Source organism: Erythrolamprus reginae, chromosome 2 (assembly GCF_031021105.1).
Source record: "Erythrolamprus reginae isolate rEryReg1 chromosome 2, rEryReg1.hap1, whole genome shotgun sequence".
Classification (NCBI taxonomy): domain Eukaryota; kingdom Metazoa; phylum Chordata; class Lepidosauria; order Squamata; family Dipsadidae; genus Erythrolamprus; species Erythrolamprus reginae.
In genome coordinates, this window is record NC_091951.1 from 337,902,071 (window position 1) to 337,921,667 (window position 19,597).

The 19,597-nt window shown below is 44.5% G+C and overlaps 1 protein-coding gene across 1 annotated transcript in view; it reads right to left on the bottom strand.

Annotated features, from left to right (window-relative positions):
- Window positions 1-19,597, bottom strand: part of WDR7 (WD repeat domain 7) — a 390,669-nt gene that overhangs the window by 278,459 nt on the left and 92,613 nt on the right. The window contains exons 17-18 of the mRNA XM_070743517.1: window positions 5,176-5,294; window positions 459-582 (exon numbers count right to left, since the gene is read on the bottom strand). Of these exons, the coding sequence (XP_070599618.1) occupies window positions 459-582; window positions 5,176-5,294 (243 nt within the window). The remainder of the gene's footprint in view (window positions 1-458; window positions 583-5,175; window positions 5,295-19,597) is intronic.

The window sequence follows — 19,597 nt, forward strand, 5'->3', positions numbered from 1 at the left end:
TGTTTCGAATTGGCGTCTGTAAGTGATGTAAGTTACAAGCAGCGTGTCATCATTGAATTTCTCACTGCGGAGAAAGAAACTGTTGGGAACATTCACAAACGTTTGTGTACAGTTTATGGAGAATCCGCAGTCGACAGAAATACGGTTAGTCGCAGGGAACAGAGGGTGAGGCCATTAGAGGTGATTTGCAGAGTGCAGAAATGGCTTTGTGACCAGAACAAGGAGTGGTACCGACAGGGCATACACGCCCTTGTGTCTTGCTGGAAGAAGTCCATAGAACGGGACGGAGATTACGTGGAAAAATAGGGAGTGTAGAAGAAACATCATTCTTTCTTGTGTGTAAGTTTCATTGTGTTCAATAAATAATTGTTGAAGCAAAACAATGTGGTGCATTACTTTCTGGGCGACCGTACTTCACGTCACACAGCAACTAACAAGCAAATGCAGAAAATGCTCACGTGATATAACACTGTCCATATACTGGGGTAAATAAGGAGCCCAGGTATCAATGGCTTCCTTCCTGCCCGCCTGTTCAATTCTCCTCAGCTCTGCTAACAGTAAGGCTTGTGCAGCTTCTCTTACCTGAAAATCCAAACAGAACAGGCATTGATTGGTTCAGTTAAAGCACTGAAATAGCGGTAGAAAAAATGTGCAACACAGGGAGGGCAGTTAAAAAAATAAGCATTAATAGTAACGAACCAGATGTATAAAGTATAAGCTTTTATGAGCTGTTCATGCCGTTTAAGGACATTGGTGGGGTGAAAAAGGTGTCACCAGACTGACTGACTGACTGACTGATTTATTTATTGTATTTATATGCCGCTCACTCGAAAACGGACTCAAAGCGGCTAACAGTAGAAATAAATACAACAGCAATAAAAACAGTCAGAATCTAATAAGACAAATTCCTTGTGTGTCCATTCACACTTGGCCAATAAAGTATCCTACTTACCTATATATTTTTCTATCTATCTATCTATCTATCTATCTATCTATCTATCTATCTATCTATCTATCTATCTATCTATCATCTATCTATCTATCTATCTATCTATCTCTATCTCTATCTATCTATCTATCTATCTATCATCTATCTATCTCTATCTCTATCTCTATCTATCTATCTATCTATCTATCTATCTATCTATCTATCTATCTATCTATCTATCTATCTATCTATCTATCTTAAAATCAACAATACAATGAAACGGTAATGTCATAAAAAACTCCATACAACCTAGTTCCAGGCCTGCCGGAAAAGCCAGGTTTAATGGCTTTCCAGAAGACCGCTAAGGTGGAGATGGTGCAGATCTCTTGGGGCAGTTGGTTCCACAGGGTCGGAGCTGCCATAGAGACCTCAGAAAGATGGAAGGCTGAGTCAGCTTTGAGACAGTCAGAATCGAACGGCTGGCAGTTGGCAGAATTTGCCTGCAAAGCTGCATTCTAACCATTGCCCCACCACCTCTCTCCCTAACAACTAACTAGCAACTAACCTGAGAGCAAAGCTATGTTGCATTTGATAAGATACATAAAATAAAAAGACTCTTCATAAAATTGGGCATTGGAGGAATAGGACATTTTGTTACTTCCCTGATACGGTTGAGATGCCAAGGGAAGAACCACATGGACATAGAGCACCAACACTTTTTTAAAAAAATAGCAAAAATACTTCCTGTTATTATGCTGCCATTTTACCTATGGGATATGATGGGAGGAGTAATAACCAAAAGATTTTGGGATCTGTTTGTTATGACTACTTATTTACATTCAGATCAGCTTTTGCAGAAGGATTCCCAACGCTTACAACAGTTACCCTTCATGGCACCGGACCAGAATATCTCCGGGACCGCCTTCTGCCGCACGAATCCCAGCGACCAGTTAGGTCCCACAGAGTTGGCCTTCTCCGGGTCCCGTCAACTAAACAATGCCGTTTGGCGGGACCCAGGGGAAGAGCCTTCTCTGCGGTGGCCCCGACCCTTTGGAACCAACTCCCCCCGGATATCAAAGTTGCCCCCACCCTCCTAGCCTTTCGTAAGCTCCTTAAAACCCACCTCTGTCGTCAGGCATGGGGGAATTGATACTTTCCCTCCCCCTAGGCTTATAAAATTTATGCATGGTATGCTAGTATGTATGATTGGTTTTTAAATTGGGGTTTTAAATTAACTTAAACTTAAATATTAGATTTGTTTTCATTGTACTATTATTGCTGTGAGCTGCCCCGAGTCTGCGGAGAGGGGCGACATACAAATCTGATAGATAGATAGATAGATAGATAGATAGATAGATAGATAGATAGATAGATAGATAGATAGATAAGATAGAAAAGATAGATAGATAGATAGATAGATAGATAGATAAAATAGATAGATTAGATAGATAGATAGATAGATAGATAGATAGATAGATAGATAGATAGATAGATAGATAGATAGATAAATACCCTCCCAAGCCAGTTTCTCTGATAAGTTGAGACGGAGAGACAGACTTCCTACTCCACACAGAGCTAAATTTCACCATCACTATACATTGTCAGCAATAGGAGGTTTTTTTTTCAATTAAGCTGAGACGCCAACTCAAACCCCTACTGCAAATGTCACAGATTGGCTCCTCATATATTTCTTTTAAAGCTGCACAATCAACATTTTTCCCCCCTTTCTTCTTTTTGCCATAACAGCACAGATGTAATGTCAAGGCCAGATAGTCATTGATCAAAAATAGGGGACGCCAACTCCATTTGCCAGCTAGAGAAGTTACTCAGCACTTTCACCCTAGAAACTGGACTAAAATAGAACGTCTTTTGCTTTGTTAAAACCACATCTAGCATTTGAAAACAGACAAATCTTTCTTACAAACGCGAATCCTATTTTTTTTAAAAAATTCTCTCTGTCACCATTAAGCACTTAACTATTTTAAAATATTTCCGAGTGGTGGGAAAAATATGATTTAAAATAACACAGAGAATATTTTTAGCCCTGGGTTGAAATGAGGGATGCTTGGTGCTCTTCTGAGCTCAGTTGTTTTCTTGCAGACGTTTCATTACCAAACTAGGTAACATCATCAATGCACTGGTGAATCTGCCTAATTTGGATATAATGAAACATCTGACTATTGCAATGCGCTCTGCATGGGGCTATCCTTGAAGAGCGTTCGGAGACTTCAGCTGGTGCAGAATGTAGCGGCGCATGCAATAACGGGTGTACCAAGGTACACCTGTATTACTCCAGCTTTACACGGGCTCCATTGGTTGCTAATCAGTCACTGAATACAATTCAAGGTGTTGGTTCTTACCTTTAAAGCCCTAAATGGCTCAGGGCCAGACTATCTACGGCAGTGTTTCCCAACCTTGGCAACATGAACATATTTGGACTTCAACTCCCAGAATTCCCCAGCCAGTAAATGCTGGCTGGGGAATTCTGGGAGTTGAAGTCCAGATATCTTCAAGTTGCCAAGGTTGGGAAACACTGATCTACGGGACCGCCTCTGTCCTCATACCTCACTGTGGCCAGTAAGGGCCCACAGAGTTGGCCTTTTCCAGGTCCCATCCGCCAAACAATGTTGGCTGGCGGGATCTTGGGGAAGAGCCTTCTCTGTGGTGGCTCTGATCCTGTAGAATCAACTGCCCCCTACCGATCTTTCGGAAAGCTGTTAAGACCTGGCTTTTTTGGCAGGCCTGGAATAAGAACCAGAGTGATTGTAATGGATGCATGGTTTTTTAATGATATTATCACTTTTATCATACTGCTTATTTTATTGTTGTATTATTTACAGTGTTTTTTTTTTTACTATTGCATTTATAACTGTTGTCAGCTGCTCTGAGTCTATTTTGGAATGAGCGGTATATAAATACAATAAATCATCATCATCATCATCATCATCAAACTCAGAGAGCGTCAATGATCCTTATATGCAACACTTCATGGATTTACAATCATCCCAATTTCCCGCACAGTGATATATAGTGGTCCCCCGATCATTGCGAGGGTTCCGTTCCAGGACCCCTCGCAATGACCGGTTTTTCGCGAAGTAGCGCTGCAGAAGTAAAAACACCATCTGTGCATGCGCAGATGGTGTTTTTACTTCCGCCGCAGTAGCGAGGAGCCGAAGATTGGGGTTTCCCCACCGCCCACGCAAACTCCTCGCTGCCGCTCGCCCGCCCTTCGCCCGCCCATGCCGTTCGCTCGCGCCGCTTCCCAGCTGAGTCCTGAAGCCAATTCGCTTCAGGACTCAGCTGGGAAGCGGCGAGAATGAACGGCGTGGGCGGGCGAAGGGCGGGCGGGCGCGCGGGCAGGCAGGCGGCGGACAAGCCGTTCGCTCGCACCGCTCGCTCGCGCCGCTTCCCAGCTGAGTCCTGAAGCCAATTCGCTTCAGGACTCAGCTGGGAAGCGGCGCGAGCGAACGGCGTGGGCGGGCGAAGGGCGGGCGAGCGGCAGCGAGGAGTTTGCGTGGGCGGTGGGGAAACTCCTCGCTGATGCCCGCTGCTCGCCCTCCCGCCAGCAAGAGGGGGAAGACCTAGGGAAGCCGCCCAGCAGCTGATCTGCCCGGCGCCATCTACGCATGCGTGCCCATAGAAAAAAGGGCGCGCATGCGCAGATGGTGTTTTCACTTCCGGGTTGCAAAATCGCCATATAGCCATTTCGCAATGATCGGGATCGCAATACCCGGGGGATCACTGTAAAGCATTCCGTTCTCTACAGCTGTTCCTCCTTCCGTCTTACTTTTAAAATTAAGCATAGTATCGAAAAGTATTAAAAATAAATTTTCAGCAGTTTATCGAAATGCTGATGCATGAACAGTAAACTAGCTGAGGCTTAATTCAAATATCGGAAGCTGTGTGTAGTTTATGGAAAAGGGACCGTTCAGTTTTGAGTAAAACTTCCACATAATTTTGATAGAACAACGGTGACATCCAGTGGCTGGGAAAAACATCCACTCTGCCCTCCGGTTCCCTGAAGTCTGTCTTCCCATTTAACCAGAATATACTGTTGTCACAAAGGGATGTTAACGCTCCCATTTTACAAAACTGACCTGCAAATTGAATTGCATATATATATATATAAATCCAACCTTTAAACCAGAATTATAGTACACTTTTCTTGGAACAATATATCCAGTGTAAAAATTGTGGCCAAGAGATTCATTTCTCCCTAACTGCCATCCTCAATAAAAAAACTGTACCTCCAAGCATCGATCTTGCCATCTACGAGCCAACATTTCAAGAAGAGGTGGTCTAAATTGATCCAGTCCCAACAGGTCAGGAAGCATAACACAATGCATAGCAGCAAGCTGACTCCATCCTGTTAAGACACAGGCAAAAGCACAACAATCACAACAATAGCAGAGGTAGTGGAAAGCTGCTATATTTACTAACAATCATAAGAAGGTTTGTCTATCCAGAACTTGCAGTGGGGAGTTTGAATACAGGAAATACTTCTCAGAATAAATAAGGCTGAACTTACACGAAGTGAAAAAGCTAAAAGCTATATATCAACTTAAGTGAATACAGTACATAGTAATCTTTCTAATCGTTTTAGGCAATCAGTTAATTGAAGCACATATTAACTATAATGCCCTGCTATTCATGTTTATTGGGGTATCTTTGCTTCCCTCCTAACCTGATATGGATCATTGCTACTTACCTTAAAAACCTTTCGAAAAGGGCAACGTCCAGTTTCACTCAAAAAAAAAACCCCAACCCCATCACCCAAATTATTTCAATATCTTTCCAAAATTGTGCATTTGCAATCTGTTTTAACCTACTGTTTATCTTATTGTTGAGATAAAGCAGTGTGTGAAGACAATCAACAGAATAGCACTTTATTTTTTGCATTCTTTTTACTCCATTCCTACTGGAGATTGGGATCTGTCAAAGTCTAATCTCATATGCCACTTCTATAAAAAGATTGAACCTAGATCCAATCTTGATGCCCAATTCTTCTCTTCCTGATACATTCTACATTTTAGGGAAAGGTAGCTTCCTCATGGTTTTAAATCCCTAGAGGGGCGGCATACAAATCTAATAAATAATAATAATAATAATAATAACCCTTGGGAGGCAAAATCCCCCTCGCCTTGCGCAAGATTCATTTATGTTGCCAGGCATGGGGCAATTAGATCAAGATCCCCCTGATTACTAATTGCTATGTATGATTGTGATTGAATTGGCTGACTGATTTTAATATACTGGGTTTTTAGCTTGTAGTTTTTAATTAATTTATTTATTTATATGCACTGTTTTATATTGTCTTGTGAACCGCCCCGGGTCTTCAAAGAAGGGTGGCATACAAATATAATAATAATAATAATAATAATAATAATAATAATAATAATAATAATAATCGTAATAGTTGTTGTTGTTGTTGTTGTTATTATTATTATTATTATTATTATTATTATTATTATTATTATTATTATTATTATTATTATTATTAAAAAACCAAGAAAGATAGAACAGTTTAAAAGTCTTTGTAGTTTAAGAATATGCAGGATCATTTTATATACTCATACTTTTAGCCCTCAACAGATGGGCTAAAACAGGGGTGTCAAACTCGGTTTAATTAAGAACTGCATCAGATTTGTGTTTGACTCTGTGTGTGTCTGTGTGTGTGTGTGGCCAGGGGGGGCGTGGTCAGCTTGATGTCATTCATGGTGGGGATGCCTGTGGTGGCCCGAACGCTCTACCAGCAAAACAAGTTCCCAAGATCTGTTTCTGGCCGTGACAGCCTCCTGCAGCCCTCTGCCAGCAAAAATGGAACTCGGAGGGGAGGGGGTTGCATGTGGTCCCCCAGGCCCCGTTTTTGCTGGTAGAGAGTTCCAGGAGGCTGTTATGGCTGAAAATTGAGCCTAGCAGCCCTCTCAAACTCCATCTTTATGGCAGAAGCACCATGGCCCAGTCCTTCGCTGTTTCCATGGTGGCCCCACAGGCCAGTTCTAAGCACCCTGCGGTCCGGATTTGGCCCTAGAGCCTTGAGTTTCCCTGGGCTAAAAGATACTTCCAAATATTTTCTAAGTCATTTTTAATTCGCTCTCTAAGATTCCTTTATGCATTCCTTTATACAAATCTGAAAAATAATGAAAAGAGATGAAAACAGTCCTTTCAGTATCTTCAAAAGGTTTGCAGAAGGCCGGAATATTAGGCCTCTACCTGCCTTAACTTATGTAGATTTAAAAAGAAGGTATAAAATAATAATTGATAGCTGGATAAAAATGCCAAACCCACTCAGAACCTCTGGCTGCCTGTGCGATGAACCATAATAACAAATAAATAAACCAGGTCCGTAATATAAATCTATTTAGTGGAAATTTATGAGCAGATCAGAGGTAATATGTAATAGAGATTAAAGAATACAGAGATACCCAAAGTATAACTGTACACTAGCTATTAAATCTATGAGATAAAGACATATACTGCTACATTCAATGTTTAAATAAACCATTAAAAGTGTAAGTTCAATGCTGGTTATCATACACACCAATCCATTATTTTTTAAAAGGAATTGATTTCACAATAAATTTATTGCTGTGCCAATATACAAGAGTCGAGATGTTGTACTGTCTATTTTTATTCATAATATTTTTTTTTAAAAAAATGAAACTCCAGCAACGTTTCAGTCCAAGAAAAGATAGGATCGGGTTGACAAGGAGTATAAACACGAAGGCAGATCCAATTTCCCCAACTCAGCTATGAGAAATCAGCAGGGGAAGCCAACTTTAGAAGGTATCTGAAGGGTGAGTTGAATTGTCTAGCTTCCATGGCTGGACCTCTGATTGGAGGACCCATCTGGAGAAGGTCCAGATGGCAAAAGAAGGAAAGAGGGTCCCAAAGATGCTTTCCTAAGAGGCAACAAGATTTTCTTGGGGGTTTTTTTTCCCCTTGAAAACACTTCACTTTACATCTAAGAAGCTTCCTCATGACCTGGATGATTTGAGAATCTCCTTTGAAGGAGAAGAAAACAGTAACTGCTTACACCCTTCTGCTTTCAGTAGCTGGAGTTATCACCAACAGGCAGACCAGGCAGAAGAAGCAGAAGCAACACAGCCGTTTTAATCACAAGGGGAGGTGCATGTTTGTGGAATTGTTCCAGGGATTTGGTTGCTAGTGATGTGTTCCTGTGACAGTGAGTCGGAGATACTTACACTACATGCCTCTGTTGGGTTAACCTCTACATACTCCTCCGAGAGGAATCAGGAGTCCCCCCACCCCTGTTCATGTTCCCAACTTGGGTTTGAGGGAAGGGGACATTTGCAAAAGAGTGAAAAGACTGAAAAAAGATAAAAGAAAGGGGGGAAGGAAGGAAGGCAGGAAGGAAGGGGAGGAGGAAGAAGGAAGGAAGGAAGGAAGGAAGGAGGGAGGGAGGGGGAGGGGAGGAAGGAAGGAAGGGGAGGAGGAAGAAGGAAGGAAGGAAGGAAGGAAGGAAGGAAGGAAGGAAGGAAGGAAGTCCTCTATTCTCAGCCTTGATCCATGTCATTGTTAAAGGCGGGAGGAAAAAAGGAAAGATAGGGAGGGAGGGAGGGAGGGAGGGAGGGAGGGAAGGAAGGAAGGAAGGAAGGAAGGAAGGAAGGAGGGAGGTAGGAGGGAGGGAGGAGGGAGGGAGGGGGGAGGGAGGGAGGAAGGAAGGAAGGGGAGGAGGAAGGAAGGAAGGAAGGAAGGAAGGAAGGAAGGAAGGAAGGAAGGAAGGAAGGAAGGAAATCCTCTATTTTCAGCCTTGATCCATGTCATTGTTAAAGGCGGGAGGAAAAAAGGAAAGATAGGGAGGGAGGGAGGGAGGGAGGGAGGGAGGGAGGGAGGGAAGGAAGGAAGGAAAGCAACCTTTTATCAGCCTTGGATCCATGTCATTGTTAAAGGTGGGAGGAAAGAAGGAAGGAAGGAAAGAAGGAAAGATAGGGAGGAAGGGAGGGAGGGAGGGAGGGAGGAAGTCAGTCAGTCAAGCAACCTTTTCTCAGCCTTGATCCATGTCATTGCTAAAGGGCTCCTGATGTATAACTTGGTGATTTTCTGTGGAAGTGGCCAATAAGGTTCCTTTGAGCAGAGGTCTTCAAACTTGGCAATTTTAAGACTTGTGGACTTCAACTCCCAGAATTCTCCAGCCACTATAGCTGGCTAGAGAATTCTGGGAGTTGAAGTCCACAAGTATTAAACTTGCCAAGTTTGGGGACCCCTGCCTTTGAGGAATAACCGACTAAGGGTTTCTTTGAGGCCATCAGAGCTAAGGAGAGACAAGGAATGAGCTGCATCAATCCTGGCTGTGAAAGGACATGGGGTGAAGGGAGAAAGAAAAAATAAAAACCACCAGAAGCTTCTGTTTGAGAAACTTCTGCCTCTAGTAGACCATCTGCTCTTCTGATGGTCTTTCACTTGGCCAGAGTTGGGCTGTTGGGAGTTACAACTGTGCAACATTTGTAGGACTCCAGATTATAGATTGACATCTAATTGTTAAGTGAAATGAACTACTCTTCATTCAGTACTTGTAATCGTCTAAATCTGGGACGCCTGGCTTAGAAACAAAACGTTTCAAAGAAAACTCTCTTATCCTAATAAAAGTGAGAGATGTTGCCTCCCCAAACTGTGAGGGTTTACATTTAGGTTTAAGTTTATTGGATTTATATGCCGCCCCCCTCCGAGGACTCGTGGCAGCTTACAACATATAAAAAGGACAATATATATCAAAATCCAAACAATTAAAATTCAAAGTTACAACTAAAAAAGACCCAAAGAACCAATTAAAATACATACTGTATTATGCACATACTCCCCCTACCACTTTTTTACAAAAGTCGCCCCTGAAAACGTCTGCGTCACACGCAGATCTTTCTTTTCTTTTTTGCACTCTTTCCTTTCTTATATTTATTCTCTTCTTTTCCCCCCTCTTTTCTTTCTCATTCTCTCTTCTTATTCTTCAAATTTAGAAAATACTTTCATTAATTTGTTATTAGTCAACACACATCAATAGGAGATGTAACATTTATTACCATAACCTAAGGAAATCTTTGAAATTCTCTATCTACTGTTTATTTACAACGTTTAAGAAATACAACATCTCTACCAAGAATTATATGTATTATAATCTATAGTTTACAAAGTATAATTGTACTGCTTACCTGAACTGCTTGATTTCGTACTTTGATTCCACATCTCCCCCCTCCCTCCCTTTTTTCTTTTCTGTATACTCCTTCCCACCCCCCTACCCTTCCCTTATTTCCCCTTTTTTCCCCCCTATATTTACAAATAAAGTATATTTTTAAAAAAAATACATACATAACCATTCAATCAACAAACACACTATATATTCATCGCCTGGGGTGTGTGTGGAGAATCTAATGACCTCAAGCTTGGCGGCAATGCGAATCTCCCGGGGGAGTTGATTCCAGAGGGTCGGCCCCCCCACAGAGGAGGTTCTTCCCCTAGGTCCCACCAAACGACATTGTCTGCCTGACGGGAACTGGAGAAGGCCGACTTTGTGGGACCTAACCGGTCACTGGCATTCATGCGGCAGGAGGCGGTCTCATAAGTAATCTGGTCTGATGCCATGTAGGGCTTTATAGGTCATAACCAACACTTTGAATTGAGTCCGCTGCATGGCAGATTCTTTAATTACTCTGGAGGGAAACTGGACCACTGCTGGTTAGAGGAAAGCTTGAATCTAACAGTAACTGAATTAAATCATTCTTGGCATGAGAAGAACGTGGTACAATATAATATGGTCTTAAGTTGTAAAACCCATCTTTATTATTTGTTAAAATAATTACATCCAGAATAATTTACATAAATAATTGAAAGTCAGTCAATACATGATAAGGCCGTGTGTCTCAACCTTATCAATCTTAAGATGTATGGACTTCAACAACTTGAATTCCCCAGGCAGCATGAATTCTGGCTGTTGAAGTCTCCACATTTTAAGATTGATAAGGCCTTAAGGCACGCTGATATAGGGTGACATGTGGCATCTTGTTTCTTTATTTCAATCTCAGTCTTCGAAATCTGTTCTGGGAAGTTCTCCTTGATATCCATTCCACTGGGAGACAGACCACAATTGGAAGCAATCCACATGCCAACACACAAACACATAAACACACACACATACCACACATGCACAGAGTGTGTTTTACAAATCATTTAAAATCAATACATCATCTTTAATAATCCATTTGATTCCACTAATCCCGACAAAGTGAAGATTTCATTTGTTAGAATACCACAAGTTAAAAATTATTATTTAATTAATATATTATACTGGTGAAATGTAATTCTGAAACAGACTTGTAAAATGCAAAGGTTTTTTTTTCATGCGTACCTGCTTCTCCGCTTACAATGCCTTTATCATTAACCAACGCTAGAAATTTTATTTAAAAATATTACAGTATTTTACTTCGAAAGATTAAAAGCATCACCAATCAGGATATTAACTAAATTGCATTTGTCATCCTGGGGCCTCTCATTTCACTACATGAAAGAGAATTAACAAATTTTAAAATGTGTGGGCCTGGGTGCTCTTTGAACTTGGTTGTTTTCTTAAAGATGTTTCAATACCCAATTAGGCTATGCCATCAGTGCCACAGTCACCTAGTTGGATAATGAAAAGTGATACCTCGTCTTACAAATGCCTCGTCATACAAACTTTTCGAGATACAAACCCGGGGTTTAAGATTTTTTTGCCTCTTCTTACAAACTATTTTCACCTTACAAACCCGCCGCTGCCACTGGGATGCCCCGCCTCTGGACTTCCATTGCCAGCGAAGCACCTGTTTTTGTCTGGAGGTGGGGTTTCCCAGCAAGGGGAGCCTCAGTGAAATCGCAGCATTGCAAAAACACAGAGGTCTGGAGGTGGGGTTTCGAGAACTTCGGTGTTTTTGCGATGCTGCGATTTCACTGAGGTTCCCTTCGCTGGGAAACCCACCTCCAGACTTCCGTTGCCAGCAAAGCGCTCGTTTTTGCGATGCTGGGATTCCCCTGCAGCATCGCAAAAACACAGAAATCCAGAGGTGGGGTTTCCCATGGAGGTGAGCCTCAGGGGAATCCCAGCAGTGCAAAAACGGGCGCTTCGGCTGGCAAAAGGGATGAATTTTGGGCTTGCACACATTAATCATTCTTCCATTGATTCCTATTTTATTTATTTATTTATTTATTATTTGGATTTGTATGCCGCCCCTCTCCGAAGACTCGGGGCGGCTCACAACAAGTGAAAAACAATCCAATACATAATCCAATTAATTAAAATATTAAAAGTTTAAAAAAAACCCTATACTAACATACACACACACAAGCATACCATGTATAAATTCAGCGGGCCCAGGGGGAGATGTTTAGTTTCCCCATGCCTGACGGCAAAGGTGGGTTTTGAGAAGTTTACGGAAGGCAGGAAGAGTAGGGGCAGTTCTGATCTCCGGGGGGAGTTGGTTCCAGAGAGTCGGTGCCGCCACAGAGAAGGCTCTCCCCCTGGGGCCCGCCAACCGACATTGTTTAGTTGACGGGACCCGGAGGAGGCCCACTCTAATCGGTCGCTGGGATTCGTGCGGCAGAAGGCGGTCTCGGAGATATTCTGGTCCGATGCCATGAAGGGCTTTAAAGGTCATAACCAACACTTTGAATTGTGACCGGAAACTGATCGGCAGCCAATGCAGACTGCGGAGTGATGGTGAAACATGGGCATACCTATGGGAAACATTGTTTCGTCTTACAAACTTTTCACCTTAAGAACCTCGTCCCGGAACCAATTAAGTTTGTAAGATGAGGTATCACTGTATCTGCAAGAAAACAATCAAGGACAGAAAGTACCAAAAACCCCACATTTCAACCCTGATCTATTCCATTCTATTGAAACTTTAAAATCTCTGCAATCTTACACCCTAATACCTAAAATTGCATATGGTTGTCATTTTAAAGAGACATGATCAGCCTGCAAATGCAGAGCAAAATGAATTAGTTTTAACAAACTAAATGAAAGGTTGGTTACAAATAAAGACTGCTAAATGAATGTATTAGTTTTAAATAAAAGTTGCTAAGTGAGTTTAAATAGTTTGGAGAATGGAGAGGCATCTATAACACAACCAGAGAGCAAGTCAGACAAAAGAAAGAGAAAAGAAAGACAAAAGGCAAAGTAGAAAGAACAGTGGTGAGAATACCTTCATTGACTAAGAAACAGGAATGTAAAGGAGGAGCAGGGCCTGAGCCAGAGTGGTCAGCTTCAGTACTAGCAGAAACAGCAGGAGGAACTTGAGCAGGGAAAGAAGAAATAAGAGAGGAAAATGAAGAGAGGCATTTCCAGAAATGAAAACAAAATTGGTTAGTATTATTAAAGAACAGAGTAAAACCAAAATCTCTATATTAACTGAAACACTATAAAAGAACCTTTTAAGAAATGTATCCAGGCGAGAAAAAATAAGTCAGTTATAAATTAGCCGGTTAACTCGGGTGCCCAGTTCCCAGACACTGTCTGCCAGATCTGAATTCAGAAGCGCCAAGTGCATTTTTGTGTCCATAGACTGATCTAAACCAGTGTTTTTCAACCAGTGTGCCGTGGCACACTAGTGTGCCGTGAGACATGGTCAGGTGTGCCGCGAAGCTCAGAGAGAGAAAGAAAGAGAGAAAGAAAGAAAGAGAGAAAGAAAGAGCAAGAGAGAGAAAGCAAGCAAGAGAGAAAGAAAACAAGAGAGACAGAAAGAGAACAAGAAAGAGAGAGAGAAAGAGAGGGAGGGAAGGTGGGAGAGAGAAAGACATAGAGGGAGGGAGGGAGGGAGGGAGGGAGAAAGAAAGAGCAAAAAATAGGAAAGAAGGAAGAAAGAGGGATGGAGAGATAGAAAAAAAGGAAGGGAAAGAGGGAGGGAGAAATAGAGCAAAAGGGAGGAAGAAATTTTTTTTGTCCAAACTTTTTTTAGCCGCTCCCCCCTCAATGTGCCCCATGGTTTTGTAAATGTAAAAAATGTGCCGCAGCTCAAAAAAGTTTGAAAATCACTGATCTAAACCATAGAAACATAGAAGACTGACGGCAGAAAAAAGACCTCATGGTCCATCTAGTCTGCCCTTATACTATTTCCTGTATTTTATCTTACAATGGATATATGTTTATCCCAGGCATGTTTAAATTCAATTACTGTGGATTTACCAACCACGTCTGCTGGAAGTTTGTTCCAAGGATCTACTACTCTTTCAGTGAAATAATATTTTCTCACGTTGCTTCTGATCTTTCCCCCAACTAACTTCAGATTGTGTCCCCTTGTTCTTGTGTTCACTTTCCTATTAAAAACACTTCCCTCCTGAAACTTATTTAACCCTTTAACATATTTAAATGTTTCGATCATGTCCCCCCTTTTCCTTCTGTCCTCCAGACTATACAGATTGAGTTATAAACCATGGTTTACAATAATAATAATGGTTAATAATAATAATAACAACAACAAAACAACAACAACAACAACAACAGAGTTGAAAGGGGCCTTAGAGGTCTTCTAATCCAACACCCTGCTTGGGCAGGAAACCCTACACCACTTCGGACAAATGGTTATCCAACATCTTCTTTAAAACTTCCAGTGTTGGAGCATTCACAGCTTCTGGAGGCAAGCCGTTCCATGGATCAATTGTTTTAATGGTCAGGAATTTTCTCCTTAGTTCTAAGTTGCTTCTCTCCTTGATTACGAGGGTCGCCCAGAAAGTAATGCACCACATATTTTTTCTTAACCTACAGTAATGGTACGAATGTGAAACTTTAGATATATGTTATTTGAATTGTCAGAAGTGTGTGTGTAAATTTAGCATTTCTTCAGACAGATAGCGTAGCTGCAGCAGTGTTTTGAATTGGTGTCTGTAAGTGATGTATGTAACAAGCAGTATGTCATCATTGAAATTCCTATTGCGGAGAAAGAAACTGTTGGGAATATTCACAAACATCTGTGTACAGTTTATGGAGAATCTGCAGTACGGTTAGTCTCTGGGCAGAGAAGGTGAAGCCATTAGAAGATGGTTCGGCAGAGCTCCAAGGCTTCGTGACCAGAACAAGGAGTGGTATCGACAGGGGCATACACGCCCTTGTGTCTCGCTGGAGGAAGGCCATAGAAGAACCGTTGTACCTACCTGAACGGTCTTCTCAGTGCACTGGAAGGAGAGTCCAACATGGGTAATACTCCAATTCTATTGGTAGAGACTGAGTTAAAAATTTACATATTATTTGAGCACCGCCCCCTCTGCTCTTCCCATGAGCCAGTTTTAAAAACGAAGTAACTAGAGTAAGAGGATAACCAATTTTTATTGATAACACTAATAACTGATTAACTGCATACTCCGGCGTCCCTGCACCCCAACTAAACCGGGTGGGTTTGGACTCTCCTTCCAGTGCACTGAGAAGACCGTTCAGGTAGGTACAACGGTTCTTCTCCATTGCATCTGGAAGGAGAGTCCAACATGGGATATACCAGAGATTTACTGCCCATGGGAGGGAGAAGGTCTTGTCAGGGACGTTGGAGATAAACAAACTCGTTGTAACACACGTCTCCCAAAAGCCGCCTCTGCAGAGGCGAAGGAGTCCAACTTATAGTGACGTATGAAAGTTGACGGAGCTGACCACGTTGCAGCCCTACAGATGTCATCTATGGACGCCTGGGTAGCCCAGGCTGCTGAGGTCGCTGCACTCCTCGTCGAATGAGCAGTCACTCCCGATGGAACCGGTTGCTCACGAGCTCTGTATGCCTCCGCAATACAGTCCCTGATCCAACGACTAATGGAAACCGATGAAAGTCCAAGTCCCTTTTTATCTGACGAGAACGATACAAACAGTCTTTCCGTCTTTCGAAAGGTCTCTGTGCGTCTAATGTAAATCTTGACCGCCCGGCGTACATCGATCTTATGCCATCGCAACTCCGATGGGTGATGGCCATGGGTACAAAAGTCAGGCAGGATTAGCTCCTGTTTCCGGTGGAATTCGGAATTTACTTTTGGTATAAAGGAAGGGTCCAACCTCAGCACCACTCGGTCTGGGTAAAAGATACAAAGGTCGGGGCGTACTGATAACGCAGCCAACTCTGACACTCTCCGTGCCGACGTAATAGCCACTAAAAAGGCTGTTTTGATTGACAGCAGTCGTAACGATACTGATCTCAAAGGCTCAAACGGTGGTTTTGTCAATGCCTTGAGGACCAATTGAAGGTCCCATGAGGGAAACCTCCGGATCGGTGGTGAATGTTGGTTTGTAGCACCCCGTAAAAAATCCTTAACCCAAGGATGGTAAGCCAAGGAACGGACTCCCTCGACTTGTATCATAGTTGTGAGGGCTGCCACATGGCGTTTTAGTGTATTCGGGGCTAGGCCACGATCGAGACCCGCCTGCAGGAACTCCAGAACCGTAATCACTGAGGCTTGTCCCGTGTCAATTTGCTGTTTGTCACAGAAACCGCAAAAGGCCGCCCACGTCGTCTGATAAATTCGGGAGGTAGATGGACGCCTTGCCGCCTGCATGGTGTCAATGACCTTCTCCGGTAGCTTCAATCCTCGTAGCCTGACCCGTTCAAGTGCCAAACGGTCAGTTGAAGCCACTGTGGATCTGGATGTTGTAGGTTCCCCTGGCTGAGGGAGACCATCTGGTCCGGAATCCTCCAAGGAGTGGACACCGACAATGCCACTAGGTCGGAGAACCACGGACGGCGAGGCCAGTGTGGGGCTACCAGCAATACCTCCGCTCCTTCCCTCAGGATCTTCTCCACTACTCTTGGGAGAAGAGGCGTTGGTGGGAATGCATAGAGCAGTCCTGGCGGCCAGGGTGTTAGTAGAGCGTTGACCTCCTCTGCGCCCGGTGCCGGAAACCTTGTGTAGAATCTCGGGAGTTGAGCATTCAGGGGACTGGCGAACAGGTCCACTAATGGAAGTCCAAACCGCCTCACCACCTGTTGAAACAGGGCCGGATCCAGCCTCCACTCCGATGGGTCCAAGGTGGAGCGGCTCAGCCAATCCGCCTGCGTATTGGATACTCCCGCAATGTGCTCCGCTGCCAGGGACCGCAGATGTCGTTCGGCCCAGCGGAATAGTGCCTCCGTCTCCTCCATGAGACGTTGCGACCGTGTGCCCCCTTGGTGGTTTAAGTGAGCTCTGGTCGCCACATTGTCCGTGAGCACTAACACATGCTGTTGTTGGACCAAGGGGGCAAATGTCTTTAGTGCCAGAAACACAGCCTTTAATTCCAGAAAGTTGATGTTGACCGATGAAAGGTCCTCCGCTGTCCACAGACCCTGAGCCATGTGGACCCCAAGGTGAGCTCCCCATCCGGTAAGGCTGGCGTCGGTGGTCAAAATGACCTGATCCGTTACCCGGAAGGGAGATCCTCTGCTTATGGCTGCCGAAGTCCACCATCTTAGGGACTCCCGGACCTTCTGTGACAAGTAGACTCGCCTGTGGGAATGGCTCACCTTGATCCTCTGAGCAGGAAGTAGGAACCACTGCAGTTGCCTGATGTGAAACCTGGCCCAGGGAACTATGCCAATGGCGGACACCAGGGTCCCCAATATCTTTGACAGCAGCGACAATGGTATTGGCCCCGCATGGAGGCCTGAAATCAATCGCCGGATGTTGTCCTGTCTTTCTGGAGATAGCGACACTGTGCCCTCCAGCGTGTCTATGATGGCTCCTAAGTGTAAGAGCTTGGTAGTAGGTACTAACTGGCTTTTCGCCACATTGATCGTGAAGCCGTGAAGTTCTAACGTGCGAACTGTCTCGCTGAGGTCTTTCTGCGCCACTGTCTGGGACCTGGACAATATGACTATGTCGTCCAGGTACGCCATCAGTCTGATGGATTTTGCCCTTAAGCTGGCGGTCAGTACGTCCAAGAGCTTGGTAAATGTCCTTGGGGCCGATGATAGGCCGAATGGCATGGCCCTGTATTGGTAGTGCCTGCCTTCGGTGAAGAATCTGAGAAATCTGCGATGGTCCGGATGGATAGGGACATGCAGATATGCCTCCTTGAGGTCGATGGATGTTAAAATGTCTCGGTGTCGTATGGAAGCCAAAATGGTCTGCAAGGAGTGCATCCTGAACCTTCGGTATTTTATGAATAAGTTCAGTTGTTTCAGGTTGAGGATCAACCTGCAGCCTCCTGAGGGTTTGGGGACGATGAAAATCATGGAATAAAATCCCTTGCCCTCGTCCTGTGGCGGAACCAACTCTATGGCTTGGATCTCCAACAGGTGTGAGATCTCTTGGCGTAATTGTAGTTTCTTTGCCATGTCCTTTAGTATGGGACAGCGCAGAAACCGGCTGGGGGGTGGATGGATGAATTCTAGCCGAAGTCCATATGTGACTGTTGCTATGGCCCATTTGTCGGAGGATGTTGCCTGCCAAGCCGTGCAGAACTCCTGAAGTTTCCCTCCGATTGGCCGGGGGCCGGTCGCGTCATTTGGTGCGTTTGAGCCCCCTTTGGGTGTTTCCTCGAAAGGGTCTCCTAGACTGGTGATAGCCCCTTGTCCTATCCTGGAAGGAGCCGCGGTCACTCCTATAGGACTGCTGGCCATATTGTCCCTGTGAAAAGGACCGTTGGTTTTGAGGAGCCCCAGTGGAGGAATCCCAACGAAAGGACTGACGCCTTGAATAAGGAGTGAACCTCCTGTCCGGCCGCCTGTTAGCCCTAGGCAGTACTTTCCTCTTATCCTTGTCTTCCACTAAGACTTTTTCCAACAGGTCTCCGAAGAGTGTGGAGCCTTGAAAGGGGCCGGAGGCTAGGCGCCATTTAGACTTAAGATCCGCCTGCCAGTTCCTTAGCCACAGCAGGCGGCGCGATGACAAAGTGGTTGCCATGCTTCTGGCGGAGAACTTGGCCGCATGAAGAGTGGCGTCCGCCGAAAATTCCGTCGCCGCCAATAGCTTACTCAAGTCCTGGCGGAGACGCCCGTCCTCGGGCCCCAGGCGGGATTGCATTTCTTTGATCCACATGAGCGATGCTCGGTTGATGAACGACGCTGCCGCCGCTGCCCGGAATCCCCAGCCAGACATCAGGTGTGCCTTACGCAGCAGTGTCTCCGCTTTCCTCTCCTCTGGCCGTAAGCATTCTCCGGTCTCCGAGGGTATCAATGCGCTAGAGACTAGCGTGACGACCGGCTGGTCTATAGGGGGGAATTCGAGCAGCTTTTCCACCTCCTCGTCGAAGGTATAAAATTTCCTCTCAAGGTTGGATGGCCCTTGAGCTGCCGCTGGCTGTTGCCAAGGTCGTTTTACCCCTTTTACGAAAATGCCTGATGCAGGAAAATGGTCGGACTCGGGTTGAGGCTCGTCTAGGAGAGAGGCCGAAGTCTGCCCCGACTCAGCGGTTTCTGTAGCCTTTTCTGAGCCCGGCAGATTCATTACTTGCTTGGCCTTAGACAGTAAGGTTCTGAAGAGCGCCGGTTTGAACAGGCCAACCGAGGGGACTTGTTCAGGCGTAGTCTCATCCTCGGAAAAGCCATATTCCGGTTCACTGTCCTCAAATTGTTCTTGCTCTTCTAATAGGGAACCAAAACCCGAGGGGGGCGGTGCCGACCACGAACCTGCCGCTTGTTGAGGAGGCCCACCATACTGTTGCACCCCTGGCGCCATGTTCTGCGAGTACGCATTAGCGATAAGGTCCTGCAGGTCTGGGGGTAAATTCTGCCACGC